Below are 19,444 nucleotides of genomic sequence, written 5' to 3' on the forward strand. Positions count from 1 at the left end.
AAAATAATCCTATTTGAACTGGGGACCCCCCAAAATAATCATATTTGAACTGGGGACCCCCCAAAATAATCATATTTGAAAACAGCAGATCTACAAGCTCACAACGTGTCGCATCGCGACGCGTTGTGAGCTTGTAGATCTGCTATTTTCAAATAGCTTAGGTATAAAATATAAATAGCTTAGGTAAAAAAAGGGCTAAAGTGGTTAATGTATGTTTTATAATATATCTGCAAAATAACTAGTAACTAAAGTTTTCAAATAATTGTAGTGGAGTAAAAGTACAATATTTGCCTCTGAGATGTAGTGGAGTAGAAGAAAAATTACAGAACATTGGAAATACTCAAGTAAAGTAACAAATACCTCAAAATTATGCTTAAGTACAGTACTTAGTTACTTTGGTTGGTTGCAGGTATGTGCTGACACACACTCAGCCAGAGTCCAGTGAATGAACACAATGCAGACAGACAACAACAACACAACCTACCACATCACCACCAGTGGTGTTAAGTAACTAAGTACATTTACTCAAGTACTGTACTTAACTACAATTTTGAGGTATGTTTTTACTTTACTGGAGTATTTCCAATTTGCAATACTTTTACTTCTACTCCATTACATCTCAGAGACAAATATTGTACTTTTATCCACTACAATTATTTGTAAAGCTCAAGCTTGTAGATCTGCTATTTTTGAAGAGCATAAGTATAGAATAATGGTTAAAGGGTTACACAGATGATTTCCTGGGTTTTAACGGGTTAAAGGAGGCCGTAGGCCGGACATCTGGCGTAGCGGTCCGGGCACCTAGGCTCCAATGCAGCCTGACAGCGCGTCGCGGGTTCGAGTCCCGATCACGACGGCCTTTGCTGCGTGTCAATCCTCAATCTCCTTCTGTTTCCTGTCAGCCTGCTATAGAAACATTAAGAAGACCATAAAAAAATAAAAAGATAAAAGGAGGCTGTAGGTTCAGGACGTCCTCAGTAGATCACCTGATCTGATCACAAACCTCTGATCTCCATATTCTTAGCCAATCAGGATGGAATATGAAAAATCTGATAGACCCGTTTGGTTTTATGACTATAGAGATACTGTGTACCAATTTGTGTGATGTTTGGACAACATATGTAGGAGTACTGTCAAAACATGTGTTTTGCTTGGCGCTATAAAAGGCCCATGGGAAAAATGTGGGGCAGAGGTTCTGAATTGGCATCCAGGGAGTGTGTGTGTGCACAGTTTCACTGCCATCAAGGCAACGGTGCCGGAGATTAGCTGTTCACAGACGGACACACACACGGACGGACTAAAACATACTCTCGCCATGCCCTTCGGCCTGGCGGAGACAATACTAATAATACTAATAATAATAATAATACTAATAATACTAATTATTATAATAATAACAATGCTCAAAGCGCTTTACAATGGTTCATTCATCCCTACATAGGGAGGTGAAGAGGTGAACAGTCAACCCCAGCGTTCTCTCTTTTCACACATTCACACCAATGGTGGTAAAGCTCAGTGGAGGCAACGTAGTGTTCAGTGTCTTAACCATGAACACTTCAACACTAACTCTACCTCTGTCCTTAATACACTTTGTGTAAAGTATTACATAAAAACACTACTCCACAACATATATGAGAGAGAGAGAGAGAGAGAGAGAGAGAGAGAGAGAGAGAGAGAGAGAGAGAGAGAGAGAGAGAGAGAGAGAGAGAGAGAGAGAGAGAGAGAGAGAGAGAGAGAGAGAGAGACACACACACACACACACACACACACACACACACACACACACACACACACACACACACACACACACACACACACACACACACACCTGCTGAGTATCATGTGACACTCACACAGTGTGTAGTTGTATTGTGTTGTTATCACAGTATCAGCACCCTGTAAAACACCAACCTTTGACCCCACGTCACATGATCACACTGTAAAACAGACAGACAGACAGACAGACAGACAGACAGACAGACAGACAGACAGACAGACAGACAGACAGACAGACAGACAGACAGACAGACACACACACACACACACACACACACACACACACACACACACACACACACACACAGGTATTTGCATGGCTCTGATTTGCCTGTCAAACTGAGCATCATGTGACCAAACACATGGTTTCCATGTTAACCCCTTAATCTCTGTACATGTCGTTGCTGTCAGACAGAATCCTCATATCTCCATATTTGGTTGTGAGCTTGTAGATCTGCTATTTAAGTTAAGTGAGGGTTTTTTTCTGAGGAATATTAAACCAATGTAAAGTATTAAAGGACAAGAGCACTGTGGTAGAGGTTTGGGTTGTTCAGTTACCTTGCCATGATGTAACTCTAAAGGTGGACAATACATCTAAAATAATTGCTCCATTGATTAGAAATTGATAATTCTGAATGTGCTCCACATTGTACGGTAAAACAGCTCTCAAAGTCACTCTTTTAGCACATAAACGAACGCAAACAAAGCTGATTCAGACAATATACTGTAGAGCATCACCAAACCCACTACTGTTTTATTATGTTATTAAAATGTTAACTTCCTGTTGATTTTACTATTTGAAGATCCGGGTCCAGATCCGTGGATCCAGTCCAGGTTTTCTTCCTAATAAAAATAGAGCTAAATCAACAGGAAGTTAACATTTTTATTAAAAAAATAAAATAAACAGCAGTGGGTTTGGTGATGTTCTATTTTAGCATAGCATATTTTAAATTATCAATTTCTAATCACTAGAGCAATACTTTTGTATTTCTTGTTCAGCTTTGGAGTTACATCATGACAAGGTGACTACACAACCCAAACCACAGTGGTCTGGCCCTTTAAGAGCAGCTTGTGACTAAATAATTACTACACAGGATTCATTGGAGCAGAGAGTCTCTGTTCTCCTGAAAAAAGTAACAGTTTTGGACATAAACAGGTTTGCCCCTGACAGAGACGATACTTAAGAGTACTTATACTCAGAGTATTGTTTAACTGACAGAGACGATACTTAGAGTACATATACTCAGAGTATTGTTTATCTTTTGGACAGTGACACAGGTGTAAAGTCACATACAATCAAATCAGCAGGAAGTGCATCAGGACACCGTGCAGCACGAGGCTCATTTTTCTGTGTAACACCTGGTCACAGAAAAAAGCCTTGTTTTAAAAAACAATCAACTTTCCACCGTACTGCCTGACACACAACTATACGTCATCCACACGCACAACCACTTCAGTTGGACGTCATTATTAGCACACAAATAGCTCAGTGGTTCAGGCCATGACCCCCCAAAATAATCCTATTTGAACTGGGGACCCCCCAAAATAATCCTATTTGAACTGGGGACCCCCCAAAATAATCCTATTTGAGCTGGGGACCCCCCAAAATAATACTATTTGAACTGGGGACCCCCCAAAATAATACTATTTGAACTGGGGACCCCTCAAAATAATCCTATTTGAACTGGGGACCCCCCAAAATAATCCTATTTGAACTGGGGACCCCTCAAAATAATCCTATTTGAACTGGGGACCCCTCACCCTTAAGCACTTGGAATTGTAAGAGTTGAGGCATTACATTTAGTTTGACTCTGTTCCACAGACAAACATTGTTGCCTCGCACTGCGCAGGAATCATTACACAGCTGAGATGTGACACTTATATTCAACCCAAACTCTCCTCAAACACCTATAATATGACCTATGAATCACCATGTAATAATACCTATAATATGATCTATGAATCACCATGTGTTGGACTGGAGAAACGGGTTTGCTTTCAACACTGAAGGTGAAATAAATAAATAAATACATAAAGCTGAGTCATGTCTGAAAGGAAGAAACTACGTTAGTAAAACCTGCTCTCTGCTCTGTGGAGACATCAATCAGTACTGCTCACATCAAAGACAACATCACAGCACGCACGCACGCGCGCGCGCACGCACGCACGCACGCACGCACGCACGCACGCACGCACGCACGCACGCACACACACACACACACACACACACACACACACACACACACACACACACACACACACACACACACACACACACACACACAGCTATGATCCTATAGTTTACTGAGACACTACGCTGCCTGTCTCTCTATATTCTATGATCCTATAGTTTATGTGTTATGCCACGCCCCCAGACCAGGGGTCTGTGTTGTTGTGAGGAGAGAATGTAGCACAATACTGTTAAAACACTGATTCTAAACATGCTTTTAATTTGAAAGACCCCCAGGTTGGTATACATGTGCATTTTTTGTACACTCTCAGACCTGTAAGGGTCCATTTGGTTCCAAACTAATAATAAAGTATATACAGACAGACCCCCTATATCAGAGAGAGAGATGATTAGCTGAGAGAGATGAAGCAGGGACCCCTTAGCTGAGAGACAGAGGAAGCAGGGACCCCTTCAGTGTGAGCACACAGACAGTAGGGTGTAAATTGTATGTAGAAACACACTGAACACTTAATACAGACAATAAGACACCCTCCCTGCCCTGAAGCTACAGGTCATTCATATTCTATATTATGGTCTGTCAGGAACAAAGCTCATATGTCACCATTACATTTCAACAAAAGTACCAGATCTACAAGCTCAGTGACACTGTGTGTGTAGTGTGATCACGCAGGGCGTTCGTTTATGAAAAAACACAAAGTTATGATATGGAGAACAAGAGGCTTCTGCCCGACAACAACGATATGCTATAATACCATATAGCTGCAGTAGTTATTAGTTAGTGTGTGTGTGTGTGTGTGTGTGTGTGTGTGTGTGTGTGTGTGTGTGTGTGTGTGTGTGTGTGTGTGTGTGTGTGTGTGTGTGTGTGTGTGTGTGTGTGTGTGTGTGTGTGTGTGTGTGTGTGTGTGTGTGTGTGTGTGAGAGAGAGAGAAATAGAGAGATATAGTTAGTATAGTGAGACACACACACACACACACACACACACACACACACACACACACACACACACACACACACACACACACACACACACACACACACACACACACACACGTGATGTCTGTCTTTATTATTGTTGTCTATTGTCTGTTAGACAACAATAATAAACCACAGAGAGGACATTAAACAGTATCTATAGACAATAATAATAATAAACCACAGAGAGGACATTAAACAGTATCTATAGACAATAATAATAATAAACCACAGAGAGGACATTAAACAGTATCTATAGACAATAATAATAATAAACCACAGAGAGGACATTAAACAGTATCTATAGACAATAATAATAATAAACCACAGAGAGGACATTAAACAGTATCTATAGACAATAATAATAATAAACCACAGAGAGGACATTAAACAGTATCTAGACAACAACCTCTGATAACAAACTAGCCATGGGTCACATGACACTCGTCTGTCACGAGCGTCATGGATGAACTTCAACCTAGTTTTTGCACTTTCTCCATTTACAGTCCGTACATCTACATACACGTTCATATTTCTAATATAAAGTGCTGACCTCATGGCCACAAATGTTATAATAATGTACGGGTCCTCAGAAGTACCCGTATCTTCTGTATTCTTCAATAAATAGCATTTTAATCCAATCGGTGGCCATTTTCTTCATAGAGTTATATTGTATCAGCGTGCAATACACCGTCCAACCGATAGGATCACCTAATTAAAGGTATATGGAGAAAATTCGGAGAAAATGGCCACCAGTCAAATTAAAATGCTTTTTGATTGAACAATAAGGAAGATATGCGTACTTCTGAGGACCCGTACATACTAATAACATCCCTGGCCATAAGTTCAGCACTTTATATTTGAAATATGAACGTTTATGTAGATGTACGGACTGTAAATGGAAGAAAGCAAACACCAGGTTGAAGTTTCGCCATGATTGTCAATGTTTCAGACTGATAACAAACCAGCCAGACAGGCAGCAGCGAGACACAAGAAGACTGTTTGTTTCTGAGCTTGAATCTGTGAATAAATGAATAAATGACACAAAACATTGTGATTCTCACCAGTAGGATGTTGTTAAACATCAGATCTGATGTTATTGGTTTCTTCTGCTTCAGGGGAACCTTTAATCTCCTCGGTATCGATCCACGATAAACACAATAATAATATCCTTTAATCCACCGATATATCGATCCACCAGAGAGACAATAAACCAACGTTCAACTAATAGTCCAGTTATTATAATGATCCACCGCGTTCAGAACAACCACAGGGTTTCTCTCTTCTTTACTGTCTGTGTTACTGTCTGCTGTGTAGGAGAGGAGACTGTGTGTGTGTGTGTGTGTGTGTGTGTGTGTGTGTGTGTGTGTGTGTGAGAGAGAGAGTGTGCGGTGCGTGCGTGCGTGCCTGCGTGCGTGCGTGCGCGCTTCCACATGCACACCCATTACAAACATGTCATTCAGTGTTGCTGCTGATTCTATATATTGATTCTCAGCACCACCCGCCCCCTGCTGGCCAACGTGGGCTGCAACATTGACTGCAATGTAGAAATACAAGAATTTAATACAAGTAAAAGTCCGGAATTCAAAATACACTTGAGTAAAAGTACAAAAGTATTGGTATCAAAATGTACTTGAAGTAAGTAAAAGTACTAAAATGTTTGAAAATAGCAGATCTACAAGCTCACAACGTGTCGCAATGCTATTTTTTTTTTTTTACCTGTAAACTGATTGTATGACATTCTGTATAGTAGTGTGTATATCTGTCTGTCTCTTATATGTCATCATGATTTGTGTGCATGGGGATCTCATCTTAAACAAGCTCAGTGCTTAATGAGTCTTCCAGTTTAGTAGATCTTGTATTGTGAATTTGTACTTCCATGTACTGTTGTTCTCATGTCTTACTAAATAAAGTAAGCAATCAATCAATCATTTTCAAATAGTCTTGGTATAAAATAGGGCTAAAGTGGTATGTATGTTTTATAATATCAGAATTGACAATTGCAAAGTAACTAGTAACTAAAGTTTTCTAATAATTGTAGTGGAGTAAAAGTACAACATTTGCCTCTGAGATGTAGTGGAGTAGAAGTAATGAAAAATGGAAATACCCCAGTAAAGTAAAAAATACCTAAAGTACAGTACTTGAGTAGATGTAGCTATCTTTCTATCTATCTACCTATCTATCTATCTATCTATCTGTCAGTCATGTTATTTGTAAAACACATTTCATGCTACAATGCACTTGAGCAGCAAAACTGCCAGTTGTGTCAAACACTGAGGTCATCTTTGATTTAAAATAACAGAGTTGTAGCAAACCTTTACACAATGCATTGGGGTTCCAGGTGACACAACTATTTCCTAACATCCTTCCAAAAACATAAATATAGTCCAAAGTTCATCCAGATATGTGTAGTAGAGACAGTGTGATAACATGATATTCCACAGTGAAATTAATAACTGTTCATGTTTTTTTGTTTTTTTTACAGAATGTGTCAAATTCTCGGCAAGGCAGTTTTATTTGTATAGCACATTGCAACAAAACTTTATCCATATTTTATACTTTGGCTATTGAAAAATACGTAAGTGCCGCGCTATGAGCTTAAGCTTGTAGATCTGCTATTTATGAAAAATCTTCGAAAATTATGAAACTTTAAATCTCTTTTTTTTTAAGTCGACAATTTTGAACTCAAATCTTTGCTTCTGGGGGGTCCCTGGCACAACATATTGTCAGGTGGGGGTCCGCGGCCACATACATGTCAATTTGGGGGTCCTTGGCACGAAAACGTTTGAGAACTACTGTCCCTGAACTACTTCCCAAAAGTCAGGTGTCACATGGATGGATTCATGCTCTCTGTCTGTCTGTCTGTCTGTCTGTCTGTCTGTCTGTCTGTCTGTCTGTCTGCCTGCCTGCCTGCTCTGCCTGCCTGCCTGCCTGTCTGTCTGTCTGCCTGCCTGTCTGTCTCTCTGTCTGTATGTCTATTTAAAGTGTCCTTATTCACATGAGCAACACGTTGACATTACCAACAAGAGTCACATAAAACAAACAATAAATAAATACATAATATGTACAGTCTGTCAGGTTGTTCACATCAACATGTCTAACTGCTTATGTTTGATAAAATAATAATTCTAAGGAAGTGAAATTAAGTACTAATTATTAATTATGTATTGTATTAATATTTTAAAATATTTAATGACTTCAATATGAAGTGATTCACTTTAACCTTTAACCTCCCATCATGTCTCATCTGAAAGCTTTTCATTAATTACAATATTTTACTTCTATAAACATATGTCTGTTTGTCTTTATTTCTTTCTTTCTTTCTGTCTTTCTTTCATTCTAACATTGTTTTTCTTATAATTACCCACCATCGTCTTGCCGGAAACAGATGATGTAACATCATATCTGTAATCTGATTGGCTGATTCTTCTAAACTATAAAACGAGTCCTCCTTCATTCTCTTTCAGACTCCAGAACTTCTCTTGAGGTAAACATCTGTTTATTCTGATGTGTTTATTCTGATGTGTTTATTCTGATGTGTTTATTCTCATTGATTGATTGATTGATTGATTGATTGAATACTTTATTAACAGTATAAAGCACATAAAGTTCAGTTCAATACAAGGTCAGCTAAGATGATTTAAAACCTAAGAAAGCCTATGGTTTGTTTCCATTGTGGTCCTTTGTACCCAATTCATAGAGACATTTAATGACAGAGAGATCTACACTACTATGTAAAACATCATAAAAACAGTTTGAAAACAGAAAAACTATAATATATACAGTAAACAGTTTGAGGGGGGGGGCTTGGCTTTGACTTTTCCAAAGTAGTCACCACTAGGGGAAGTGAAATTAATGTTTCGGGAGTTTCAACCACACACACACACACACACACACACACACACACACACACACACACACACACACACACACACACACACACACACACACACACACACACACACACACACACACACACACACACACACACACACACACACACACACACACAAACCTCTCATGTGACACTTTGATCACATGACCAGTGTGTTTTTACAGACATTTGAGATGTAATGAGGCTTGGATTGATGTTTAATGAACATGAACAGCATTTTACCAGCGACGCTGAACACACACTCACTCACTCACTCACCCGCACACGCACACACACACACACACACACACACACACACACACACACACACACACACACACACACACACACACCATCACCGCATGCCTCACAGAACTCAAAACCTGGATGCAAAACAACTTTTTAAAACTCAACTGCAATAAATCTGAAATAATCATCATCGGCCCCGACTCCCTCACCCGCTCCACCCAGGACTTCTCACTCAATATCGACGGCTCTCTCATTAAAACCTCCCCCCACATCCGCAACCTTGGTGTAATCTTTGACCCCACCCTGTCATTTCTCCCGCACGTAAACAACATCAGCAAAATAGCCTTTTTTCACCGCCGGAACATTGCCCGTCTCCGTCCCTCCCTGACATTTTCTGCTGCCGAAACCCTCATTCATGCCTTCATCTCATCCCGGTTAGATTACTGCAACAGCATCCTCCACGGTATCACCGCCAAAACCCTCAATAAACTCCAATATGTACAGAACTCAGCCTGCTCACCCACACCCGCTCCAGAGACCACATCACACCAGTCCTCCGTGACCTCCACTGGCTCCCGCTCAAACACAGAATCAACTTCAAAATCCTCATCACCACCTACAAAGCCCTCAACCACCAGGCACCCGTCCCCAATACATTTCCGACCTCCTTCACAACCACGTCCCCACCCGTTCCCTCAGATCCAGCGATGCCAACCTCCTCAAATTCCCCACCGAAAAAACGAAGCGCACCTGGGGTGATAGGGCATTCTCCGTTGCAGCACCCACCCTCTGGAACCCACTTCCACCTCACATCAAAACCGCCCCCACCCTTGTTCAAAACCTCCCTCAAAACCCACCTCTTCAGAAACGCTTTCCCCACCTAGCTGATCTCCTACCACCCTAGTCTCAACTTTTGTTTTATTCCCTGGCCTTCTGTAGCCTTTTTAACTTTTTATTCTCTGTATTTTCTTCTTAAAGTTGTTTGTTTTGATTGTGTTCTACTTAGTTTAGCTTTGTAAAGCGACCTTGAGTACTCAGAAAAGCGCTATATAAATTCCAGGTATTATTATTATTATTATTATTACTTAATAGAGTTTTACTGCTGCCTTCTAATCCTGTAACACAGTGTATAACACTGTGTTACACTACTGTAGTTGCTCCATATGTGTGACATTCAGTTTGTTTGGTGTCATCATGTTGTACACAGAGTTAAATGAGACACATTTCACATCATGTGTAAATGTACACAGAGTTAAATGAGGACACATTTCACATCATGTGTAAATGTACACAGAGTTAAATTAGGACACATTTCACATCATGTGTAAATGTACACAGAGTTAAATGAGGACACATTTCACATCATGTGTAAATGTACACAGAGTTAAATTAGGACACATTTCACATCATGTGTAAATGTACACAGAGTTAAATGAGGACACATTTCACATCATGTGTAAATGTACACAGAGTTAAATGAGGACACATTTCACATCATGTGTAAATGTACACAGAGTTAAATGAGGACACATTTCACATCATGTGTAAATGTACACAGAGTTAAATTAGGACACATTTCACATCATGTGTAAATGTACACATAGTTAAATGAGACACATTTCACATCATGTGTAAATGTACACAGAGTTAAATGAGGACACATTTCACATCATGTGTAAATGTACACATAGTTAAATGAGACACATTTCACATCATGTGTAAATGTACACAGAGTTAAATGAGGACACATTTCACATCATGTGTAAATGTACACAGAGTTAAATGAGACACATTTCACATCATGTGTAAATGTACACAGAGTTAAATGAGGACACATTTCACATCATGTGTAAATGTACACAGAGTTAAATGAGGACACATTTCACATCATGTGTAAATGTACACAGACAAATACTCCATCTAATTACATTATTTATTGTATTAATGTTTAAAATATGTAATCACTTCACTATGAAGTGATGAACTTTAACCTTTAACCTCCCATCATGTCTCATATGAAAGCTTTCAAACTGATCTGTTTATTCTCATCTGTTTATTATCATATGTTTATTCTCATCGGTTTATTCTCATATGTTTATTCTCAACTGTTTATTCTCATATGTTTATTATCATATGTTTATTATCATATGTTTATTCTCATATGTTTATTATCATATGTTTATTCTCATCTGTTTATTCTCATCTGTTTATTATCATATGTTTATTCTCATCGGTTTATTCTCATATGTTTATTCTCATATGTTTATTCTCAACTGTTTATTCTCATATGTTTATTCTCATATGTTTATTCTCATATGTTTATTCTCAACTGTTTATTCTCATATGTTTATTCTCATCGGTTTATTCTCATATGTTTATTCTCATCTATTAAATACAGTTTAGTTTTGATCAGTGATGATGAAGATTACAGCCACCCTCCTCATCCTCTCCTCTGTACTTCATGTCAAAGCGATCCCAGGAAGTAAGTACATTATATTTATGTTATTATATAATATATACATTTATATCTACTGTTATTATATAAAAGCACATATGAACAATGCACAATACAAACAAATGACCTGTGACGCGCACATACAGTGTACACACACACACACACACACACACACACACACACACACTATCACTCAAACAGACACACACACACACACACACACACACACACACACACACACACACACACACACACACACACACACACACACACACACACACACACACACACACACACACACACACACACACACACACACACACACATTAAAACAGATGTTAAGAACTGTTGTTGTGACATCATGAAATAAATCATTCCGTATGAATTACTTTCATAATAAAACATAAATAAATATATAAATAAATAAATACATTTGAATATGTTTCAGTGTGAATAAAACGTTTGACAGGAAGCTACTTTTAATATCCAACCTTTCACTTCATATAAGAACCAAACATGATTGTTTAACATGATGATTATGTGTTATTGTCACTGTGAAGAAGTTTGTTGTTGAATTTAATTTCATCTTTGTTTTATTTCCAGTGTTCCATGAGCAGATATCAGTCATTGGCTGTTCAGACACAGTTAAAGACTCTTATAAAGAGGACATGAATGCACTGGATGGTGAAGTGCTGGTGTACGCAGACTTCAACAAAGGGAAGGTGGTGTATCCTCAGCCTCCGTTTGTAGATCATATGACCTGGACAGACTATTATGAAGGAGCTATGAATGAGCAGGAGACCTGCAAAGACCAACTGAACACCATCCGCACTGCCTTGAAGAAACCACCAGTGAAAGGTACATGAATACTATGAACACAATAGTTATTAACTAAAACGGTTGAATATATTTAACATGAATGAAGATGTTTAAACATGTATATTAAGCATTTATGTTTTTATGGTGAAATATGTTCTAAATATTTCTAAAGCTCCATGTGGCTTCCCGCTGTAAATGTAGCTTTGGGGAGGAGGGGGGTTGAGTGGCCCCGCCCCACTCATTAACTATTCTATTGTTATTTAATTAGCTTCCAGTACAATTTTGAGGTATTTTTACTTTACTTGAGTATTAACAGTTTTCAATACTTTTACTTCTACTCCACTACATCTCTGATCCAAATATTGTTATTTTACTCCATTACATTTATTTGAAAACTTTAGTTACTAGTTACTTTGTAAATGTTGATTATTATTATAAAACATATATTAACCACTTCAGCCCTATGCCATTTGAAAATAGCAGATCTACAAGCTCACAATGTGTCGTGATGCGACACATTGTGAGCTTGTAGATCTGCTATTTTCAAAACATGTTCATACATTTGAAAACTTGAAATGGGACATTTCTGCACAATGAGTACTTTTACTTTTGGTACTTTAAGGATATTTTCATACCAATACTTTTGTACTTTTACTCTTCCGGACTTTTACTTGTAACAGATTATTTATTTTGAAAGAATATGTGTATAGGTGTCTGTTAGGTGTGTATTTCTATGTATAGGTGTCTGTTAGGTGTGTACCTGGGTGTGTACTTGTAGACAGACAGACAGACAGACAGACAGACAGAACCTATTTTAGACTTTATGTAGTGACGTGTTTGGCCCATGGGGGGCAGTTAGCCTAGTGTTGATATTATACATGATAATAAAACTGAACATTAATGACATTTTTAATTGTCTATTTCCAGATGGATATGTGTTCTATCAGGCTCACCGCTGTGTGTTTAACTCCAGTGAGCTGAAGGACATACAGTACATATCCTCAGTGAATTTCGATGGTGATGAGATCCTCAGGTGGGACAGTAGAGTAGATCAGTTTGTTGGATACACTGAGTATGGTGTGAAGAACGCAGAGCGCCTCAATAAAGATCCTGGACAAATGGCTGGGGTCAGAGCACGACGAGAGACATTCTGCAAACCCAACATTGAGCTCTACTACTCCTCTGTTCTGAACAAGAGAGGTGAGCTGATCTCAGAGCAGCACTCAACACTCATCACCTCATAAACTATAACATGACATAATAAATCATTCTATTCAGAGATGATTAATGGTGTTAATATTGATCTGATAATGATTATAAAACATTCCTTAACCCATTCAATCCGGGGACGCATCTCTGTCATTTTACTTTTCTTTGGCTATTCAAAAATAGCAGATCTACAAGATCGTGAATGACGCGCTATGAGCTTGTAGATCTGCTGTTTTTGAAAAATCGTGAACATGTGTGAAAATCTTTGAATAAATATTTTTTAAAGTGAACATTTGTAACTCAAATCTTTGCTTCTGGGGGTCCCTGGAACAACATATTTGACAAATGTTTGCTTTAAAAATATAAATATTTTAAGATTTTCACACATTCTCAAGATTTCAAAAAATCACTCATAGCGCGGCAATCGGTGCCGCACTATGAGCTTGTAGATCTGCTATTTTTGAATAGCCAAAGAAATATAAAATAACACAGATGCGTTCCTGTTTTGAATGGGTTAATATTCTGAGAAACATTTCAGATCCTCTTAACCCTTTAAGACCGGGAACACATCTGTGTCATTTTAACATTTCTTTGGCATTTATTTGACCGCGGACCCCCATCTCAAAATATGTTGTTCCAGGTTAGAGACCCCCAGAAGTACAGATCGGAGTTAAAAATGTTCGCTTTAAAACGTATATATATATTCAAAGATTTGCACACATTTTCAAGATTTTTCAAAACATAACAGATCTACAAGCTCATAGCGCGGCACTCTGTGCCGTGCTATGAGCTTGTAGATCTGTTATGTTCTGGGGGTACTTGAATTTGAACTTTGAATATATATATAAGTTTTAAAGCGAAAAATTTTAACTCCGATCTGTACTTCTGGGGGTCTCTAACCTGGAACAACATATTTTGAGAATGGGGTCCGTGGTCAAATACATCATTTTGGGGGTCCTTGACATGGAACAGTTGGAGCAACAATGATATAGCAATTTAAAAAAACTGTTTGTAGAATATATATTGAAAGATTTGCACATTAATGTTCAAGATTCTTCAAAAAATAGCAGATCTACAAGCTCATAGCGTGGCACTCGTTGCCGCGCTATGAGCTTGACACATTTTTCTTCATTTTAATTTTTGAATGTAAAAATGACACAGATGTGTTCCCTGTCTTAATGGGCTAAACACTGAAGCCTGATTTATACTGTATCCTAACACGCTGTCATACAGTGCAAATAGCAGATCTACAAGCTCACAACATGTGGTGTCACCATGGTACACAGAGTATAAATGAAACATATAGATCTATTTCTATACATATAATGACCTTCCTAAAATAGAGACACCAGGATGAATGTTTTTAAATGAACTTTAAAAAGAACCATGCAGGATAAAACACACCTCTATACACTTCATTTACCCTGGTTTTATATTTAATTATTGTCTTTACTAGTTTGTTTTCTATGTTTTTAATGACTTTAGTCATATTTTACAGGATTATGTGTTTTGTTTGTTTCTACTCTTGTTCATTTAGGCATCTGTCTAAATGCTATGGGAGGGGTTGTAGGGTTGGATCAGGCTTGAAGATATGGGGGTGTCTTTGTAGGCCAAACATGAACATTTTGACTGGTTGAAGATCAAACGTGTTTTGGCTTTCTGGATCATTTAGATCTCATTTATACAATTATTAATGATAATGACATTTTCCTATGACCGGTATGATAAGGGTAATAATAATAATAATAATAATAATAATAATAATAATCATGTTATTTATCCAGTGGAGCCCAAAGTGAGCCTGAAGTCAGAGACTCCCCCTCGTCGTGGTGAACACACTCACATGTTGAGGTGCAGCAGCTACGACTTCTATCCTAAAGTGATCCTGGTGACCTGGTGGAGAGGTCAAGAACCTTTGACCTCTGGTCTCTCCTATGCCCAGGTGTCTGATGGAGACTGGTACTACCAGTACCACTCCTACCTGGAGTACACACCCAGGTACACACCTAACAGACACCTATACATAGAAATACACACCTCTACTGGTACTACCAGTACCACTCCTACCTGGAGTACACACCCAGGTACACACCTAACAGACACCTATACATAGAAATACACACCTAACAGACACCTATACACATATTCTTTCAAAATAAAACAAGTGTTACTCACTTGCTAAAACAATGGCCCATTAATTGGTAGGCTAATGTTAAGTCACACACACGCACGCACGCACGCACACACACACACACACACACACACACACACACACACACACACACACACACACACACACACACACACACACACACACACACACACACACATACACACACACACAAACACACACACACTATGTTTATCACCAGTCCACTCCAGACGCACACACGCAGCAAGCTCATCGTCGTGTACGCATGACGAACGCACAAGGAGACCCGCTATAACGTGTGTATCTCGTTACTAAGTTTCTTCTGCCTCTTGCTTTCCTATTTTTCCTGCATTGGGGAGGGAATAGTGGAATACACAATAAACACTAGAGCGGAGGAGAGCCCAGCGGGGCATTCACGCTCCTACACAAACATACACTGCTCAAAAAAATAAAGGGAACACTTTGATTCCTTAATTTTTTTGAGTTTTTTCGTTAGCAGTATTACACAGTTCATGAAAAAACTCAAAAGAATTAAGGGATCAAAGTGTTCCCTTTATTTTTTTGAGCAGTATAGTCCAAAATATTGTTTTTTCACAGATTTTTTTCAACAGATCAATGTGCTGAATCGCGGTGTGTTTCAGCACAGTAGATCAGCTAATTTCAAAATCTGTCCTAATGTTAGTGCTAATTAACAGCTGCTCACTCACTGCCAGACATAATAAGGAGGAGAACCCAGCGGGGCATTCACACTCCTACACAAATGTAGTCACACAACTTATTTTTTCCAAAAAACGAAATATTAACAAAGATCAACAGATCAATGTGTTGAATCACGGCGCGTTTCACTTTGTCAAAAAAAAGAAACGTGTGTGTGTGTGTGTGTTACAGATCAGGAGAGAAGATCACATGCATGGTGGAACATCCCAGCCTGACCGCGCCTATCAAGATGGACTGGGGTCAGTTACTGTAATCTACTGTAATCTACTGTAATGTGTTACACTACACTCTGTTTTAAGGGTTAAAGGATTATTCTCTATTTGTACCTGAAGGTATATTTGTTTTACAGAAAGTAAAAACAGCACTCCATAAAAAAAACAATACAAATACATGAAAACTTAAAGTCCTAAAAAGTAAGCATTCTAATAAGAAGGTCATGACAGGAGCCTCACCTACTTAGAGCTTATAAGTGTCTTGTCTAGATGAGGTCCATCATCTTTGTTTACTAATGGCTGCGCCCACATCCACATGTTAGCTACCTGTACTAAACATATTATACACAATAAAACATAGTTGGCTGCTACATGACTTCAGTAGTTGGCCTCTGATATAGTTGACTTTATTGTAATGTGTTTACTGTACAGTTTAACTGTACTGTACTCTATCTTATATCACTGATTGTGTTTGTTTGGTTGTTGTCATATTATTGTCAGATGACTCCATAGAGTCAGTGAAGAACAAGGTGTTTTAATCTACTGCAATAATACAATATCATATCATATCATTATAATATAATATTTGTGTTGACAGATTTCTCCATGCCAGAGTCAGTGAAGAACAAGGTGGCCATGGGAGCATCAGGTCTGGTTCTGGGTCTGGTCTTGTTCCTGTCTGGATTCATCTACTTCCAGTGGAAGAAACGAGGTGATTAACATGTTTAATTAACATGTTTAATTAACATGTTTATTATTATACTACCAGTGGAAGAAATTAGGTGATTAGCATGTTTAATTAACATGTTTAATCAACATGTTTAATTAATCATTATACTACCAGTGGAAGAAATGAGGTCAGATCAACAGAGGATCACATGACATGTGGAACCCTTACAGAAATGCAAACAAACAAACAAACAAACAAACATGTAAAGCCACAACCTAAACTGGTTTATATTGGTTTAGAACCTGAACCGGTTTAGACCAGTTTAGACGACCTAGTTAGAGGTCAAAGTGTGTTCTATGTTGTCACATTTAGCCTTAATACATCAGTGTTACATTTAGTCCTAAATAAGAGTCAAATGTTCACATTAGTTCTGATGCAACATGTGACCCTGATGACTGAACCCTAATGTTGTTGTGTTATTGTGTTGTTGTGTTGTTGTGTGTACATTTATGCATTTTATGTAGAAATACACACAATACATACATAGGATTTATTTGTGTGTGTGTTTTAACTGTCTCTCTTCTTCTTCTATCAGGTCGTATTCTGGTGCCGACAACCAATGACGATCTTTAGACTCCTCCCACACACCCAGGTTCACTCCCTCTTTCTTTGTACTATTTTTTTTTTGTAAATATAAAACTATAAAACATACACAAAACAACATGCTTGTGTAAGAAGTGAAACAACTAGCCTGGTAAAACATCCCGGTCGCGTGAATTCACATTATCATGTGACTTCTGCTTCATTTCTTATAAGAATTAATCTAATAATCAAATCATTTGTTGCATCAGACAACACTGGGGGGGTTTGGAGTTTGGACCATTCAGCCTGCAGGAGTTTAGATCCCATAGCCTGAGAGGACGTTCAGGTGATTCAGTCAGGAAGTGAAGAGACGACATAATGCAGCCAAACTCTGAACCAATCATTTGAACTAAACATTTCAGTGACATTTCACTAACCCTTAACTGAACCCAATGATTCAGTTCATTGAACACAACATTTCACTGAACTGAACCCAATGATTCAGTTCATTGAAAACACTGATCATTCCATCACTATCAGGATCAAAGACAGAACCTTGTGGTCCAAAGGACGGTTTTAAATCATTACATCTTTAACCATTAACCACTAACAAACATTTAACAAGTTATGACTAACACATTAACTAATAATGTGGGAATGATTCATGTACTATTATAAGGGAAGGTTATTCTAAAGTGTTAACATGTTCACACAGTTAATACATTCTGATTCTTATTGGTTTATTGTCTTTTCACAGAACACCTGGGTGTGTTTTCAGAGAAGCAGAGAGTCATCGCTGCCCCTGGTGGAGAGAGGATGAAATACATGTGTGTCCATTCAGCTTTTAAATACTATAGGTTATATAGTAAAGGGTTAAGGTTAGGTTTATAGACATAGTGTTTGTGAGGTTAAAGGTCAGGGTTTAGGGTTAAGGTTAGGTTTATAGACATAGTGTTTGTGAGGTTAAAGGTCAGGGTTTAGGGTTATAGACATAGTGTCTGTGAGGTTAAAGGTCAGGGTTTAGGGTTTAAGGTTAGGTTTATAGACATAGTGTTTGTGAGGTTAAAGGTCAGGGTTTAGTCGCCACATCAAAGGAAGAGGGAGTCCTAATTAGTGTGGGCGGTTCATCACATGACTTTGTATAGTTTCTGTCGTCAGAAAACACAAACATAATAGTTCAGTTCTACACTATTTGAAACATTAAATAAATGATCACACACACAATCAGAGTTCTTCATAACATTAATATTAACTAGACCATACCCGGTGAAGTGCGCAGGCCAAAGTATGGGGTTATTGCACGTACAGATGTGCCACTTCAAAACTTCACATGTCCTGCCATCGCCAAGACAGTACATTTTCAGGGGATTCCCAGGGCAATAAGAGGGACAAAGAAGGGCATTTAAAATGCTGAATTATTTTGATGATCACTGCTTTTATGATGCTAATTAATTTGAGCAACTGGTCAATCTGTACTGTCACGCGTTCCCCCCGCGCGCCCCGGCGCGCCAACCCCCCCCCCCCCCCCCTGTCAACGGCGTGACATCGTGTGTAATGTAATGGTGG

General features: G+C 38.5%; 2 protein-coding genes across 2 annotated transcripts in view; one reads left to right on the forward strand and one right to left on the reverse strand.

The window, feature by feature from the left end:
- The window catches only part of pip5k1bb (phosphatidylinositol-4-phosphate 5-kinase, type I, beta b), a 50,181-nt gene extending 43,935 nt beyond the window's left edge, over positions 1–6,246 (reverse strand). The window contains exon 1 of the mRNA XM_084054161.1: positions 6,004–6,246. The gene's annotated coding sequence lies outside the window, so the exon portion shown is untranslated. The remainder of the gene's footprint in view (positions 1–6,003) is intronic.
- A 5,225-nt stretch (positions 6,247–11,471) lies between these two features.
- Positions 11,472–17,131, forward strand: LOC311044167 (H-2 class II histocompatibility antigen, E-S beta chain-like; the record flags this gene model as incomplete). The annotated part of the gene is made up of 5 exons (XM_084055586.1): positions 11,472–11,544; positions 12,121–12,375; positions 13,264–13,536; positions 15,330–15,513; positions 17,128–17,131. The coding sequence occupies exons 1-5, from the start codon at positions 11,478–11,480 to the stop codon at positions 17,129–17,131; spliced, it is 783 nt and encodes a 260-aa protein (XP_083911712.1). The 5' UTR covers positions 11,472–11,477.
- Positions 17,132–19,444: the final 2,313 nt, after the last annotated feature.

This window comes from Gymnoscopelus microlampas (genome assembly GCF_963454915.1).
Source record: "Gymnoscopelus microlampas genome assembly, chromosome: 4".
NCBI lineage: Eukaryota > Metazoa > Chordata > Actinopteri > Myctophiformes > Myctophidae > Gymnoscopelus > Gymnoscopelus microlampas.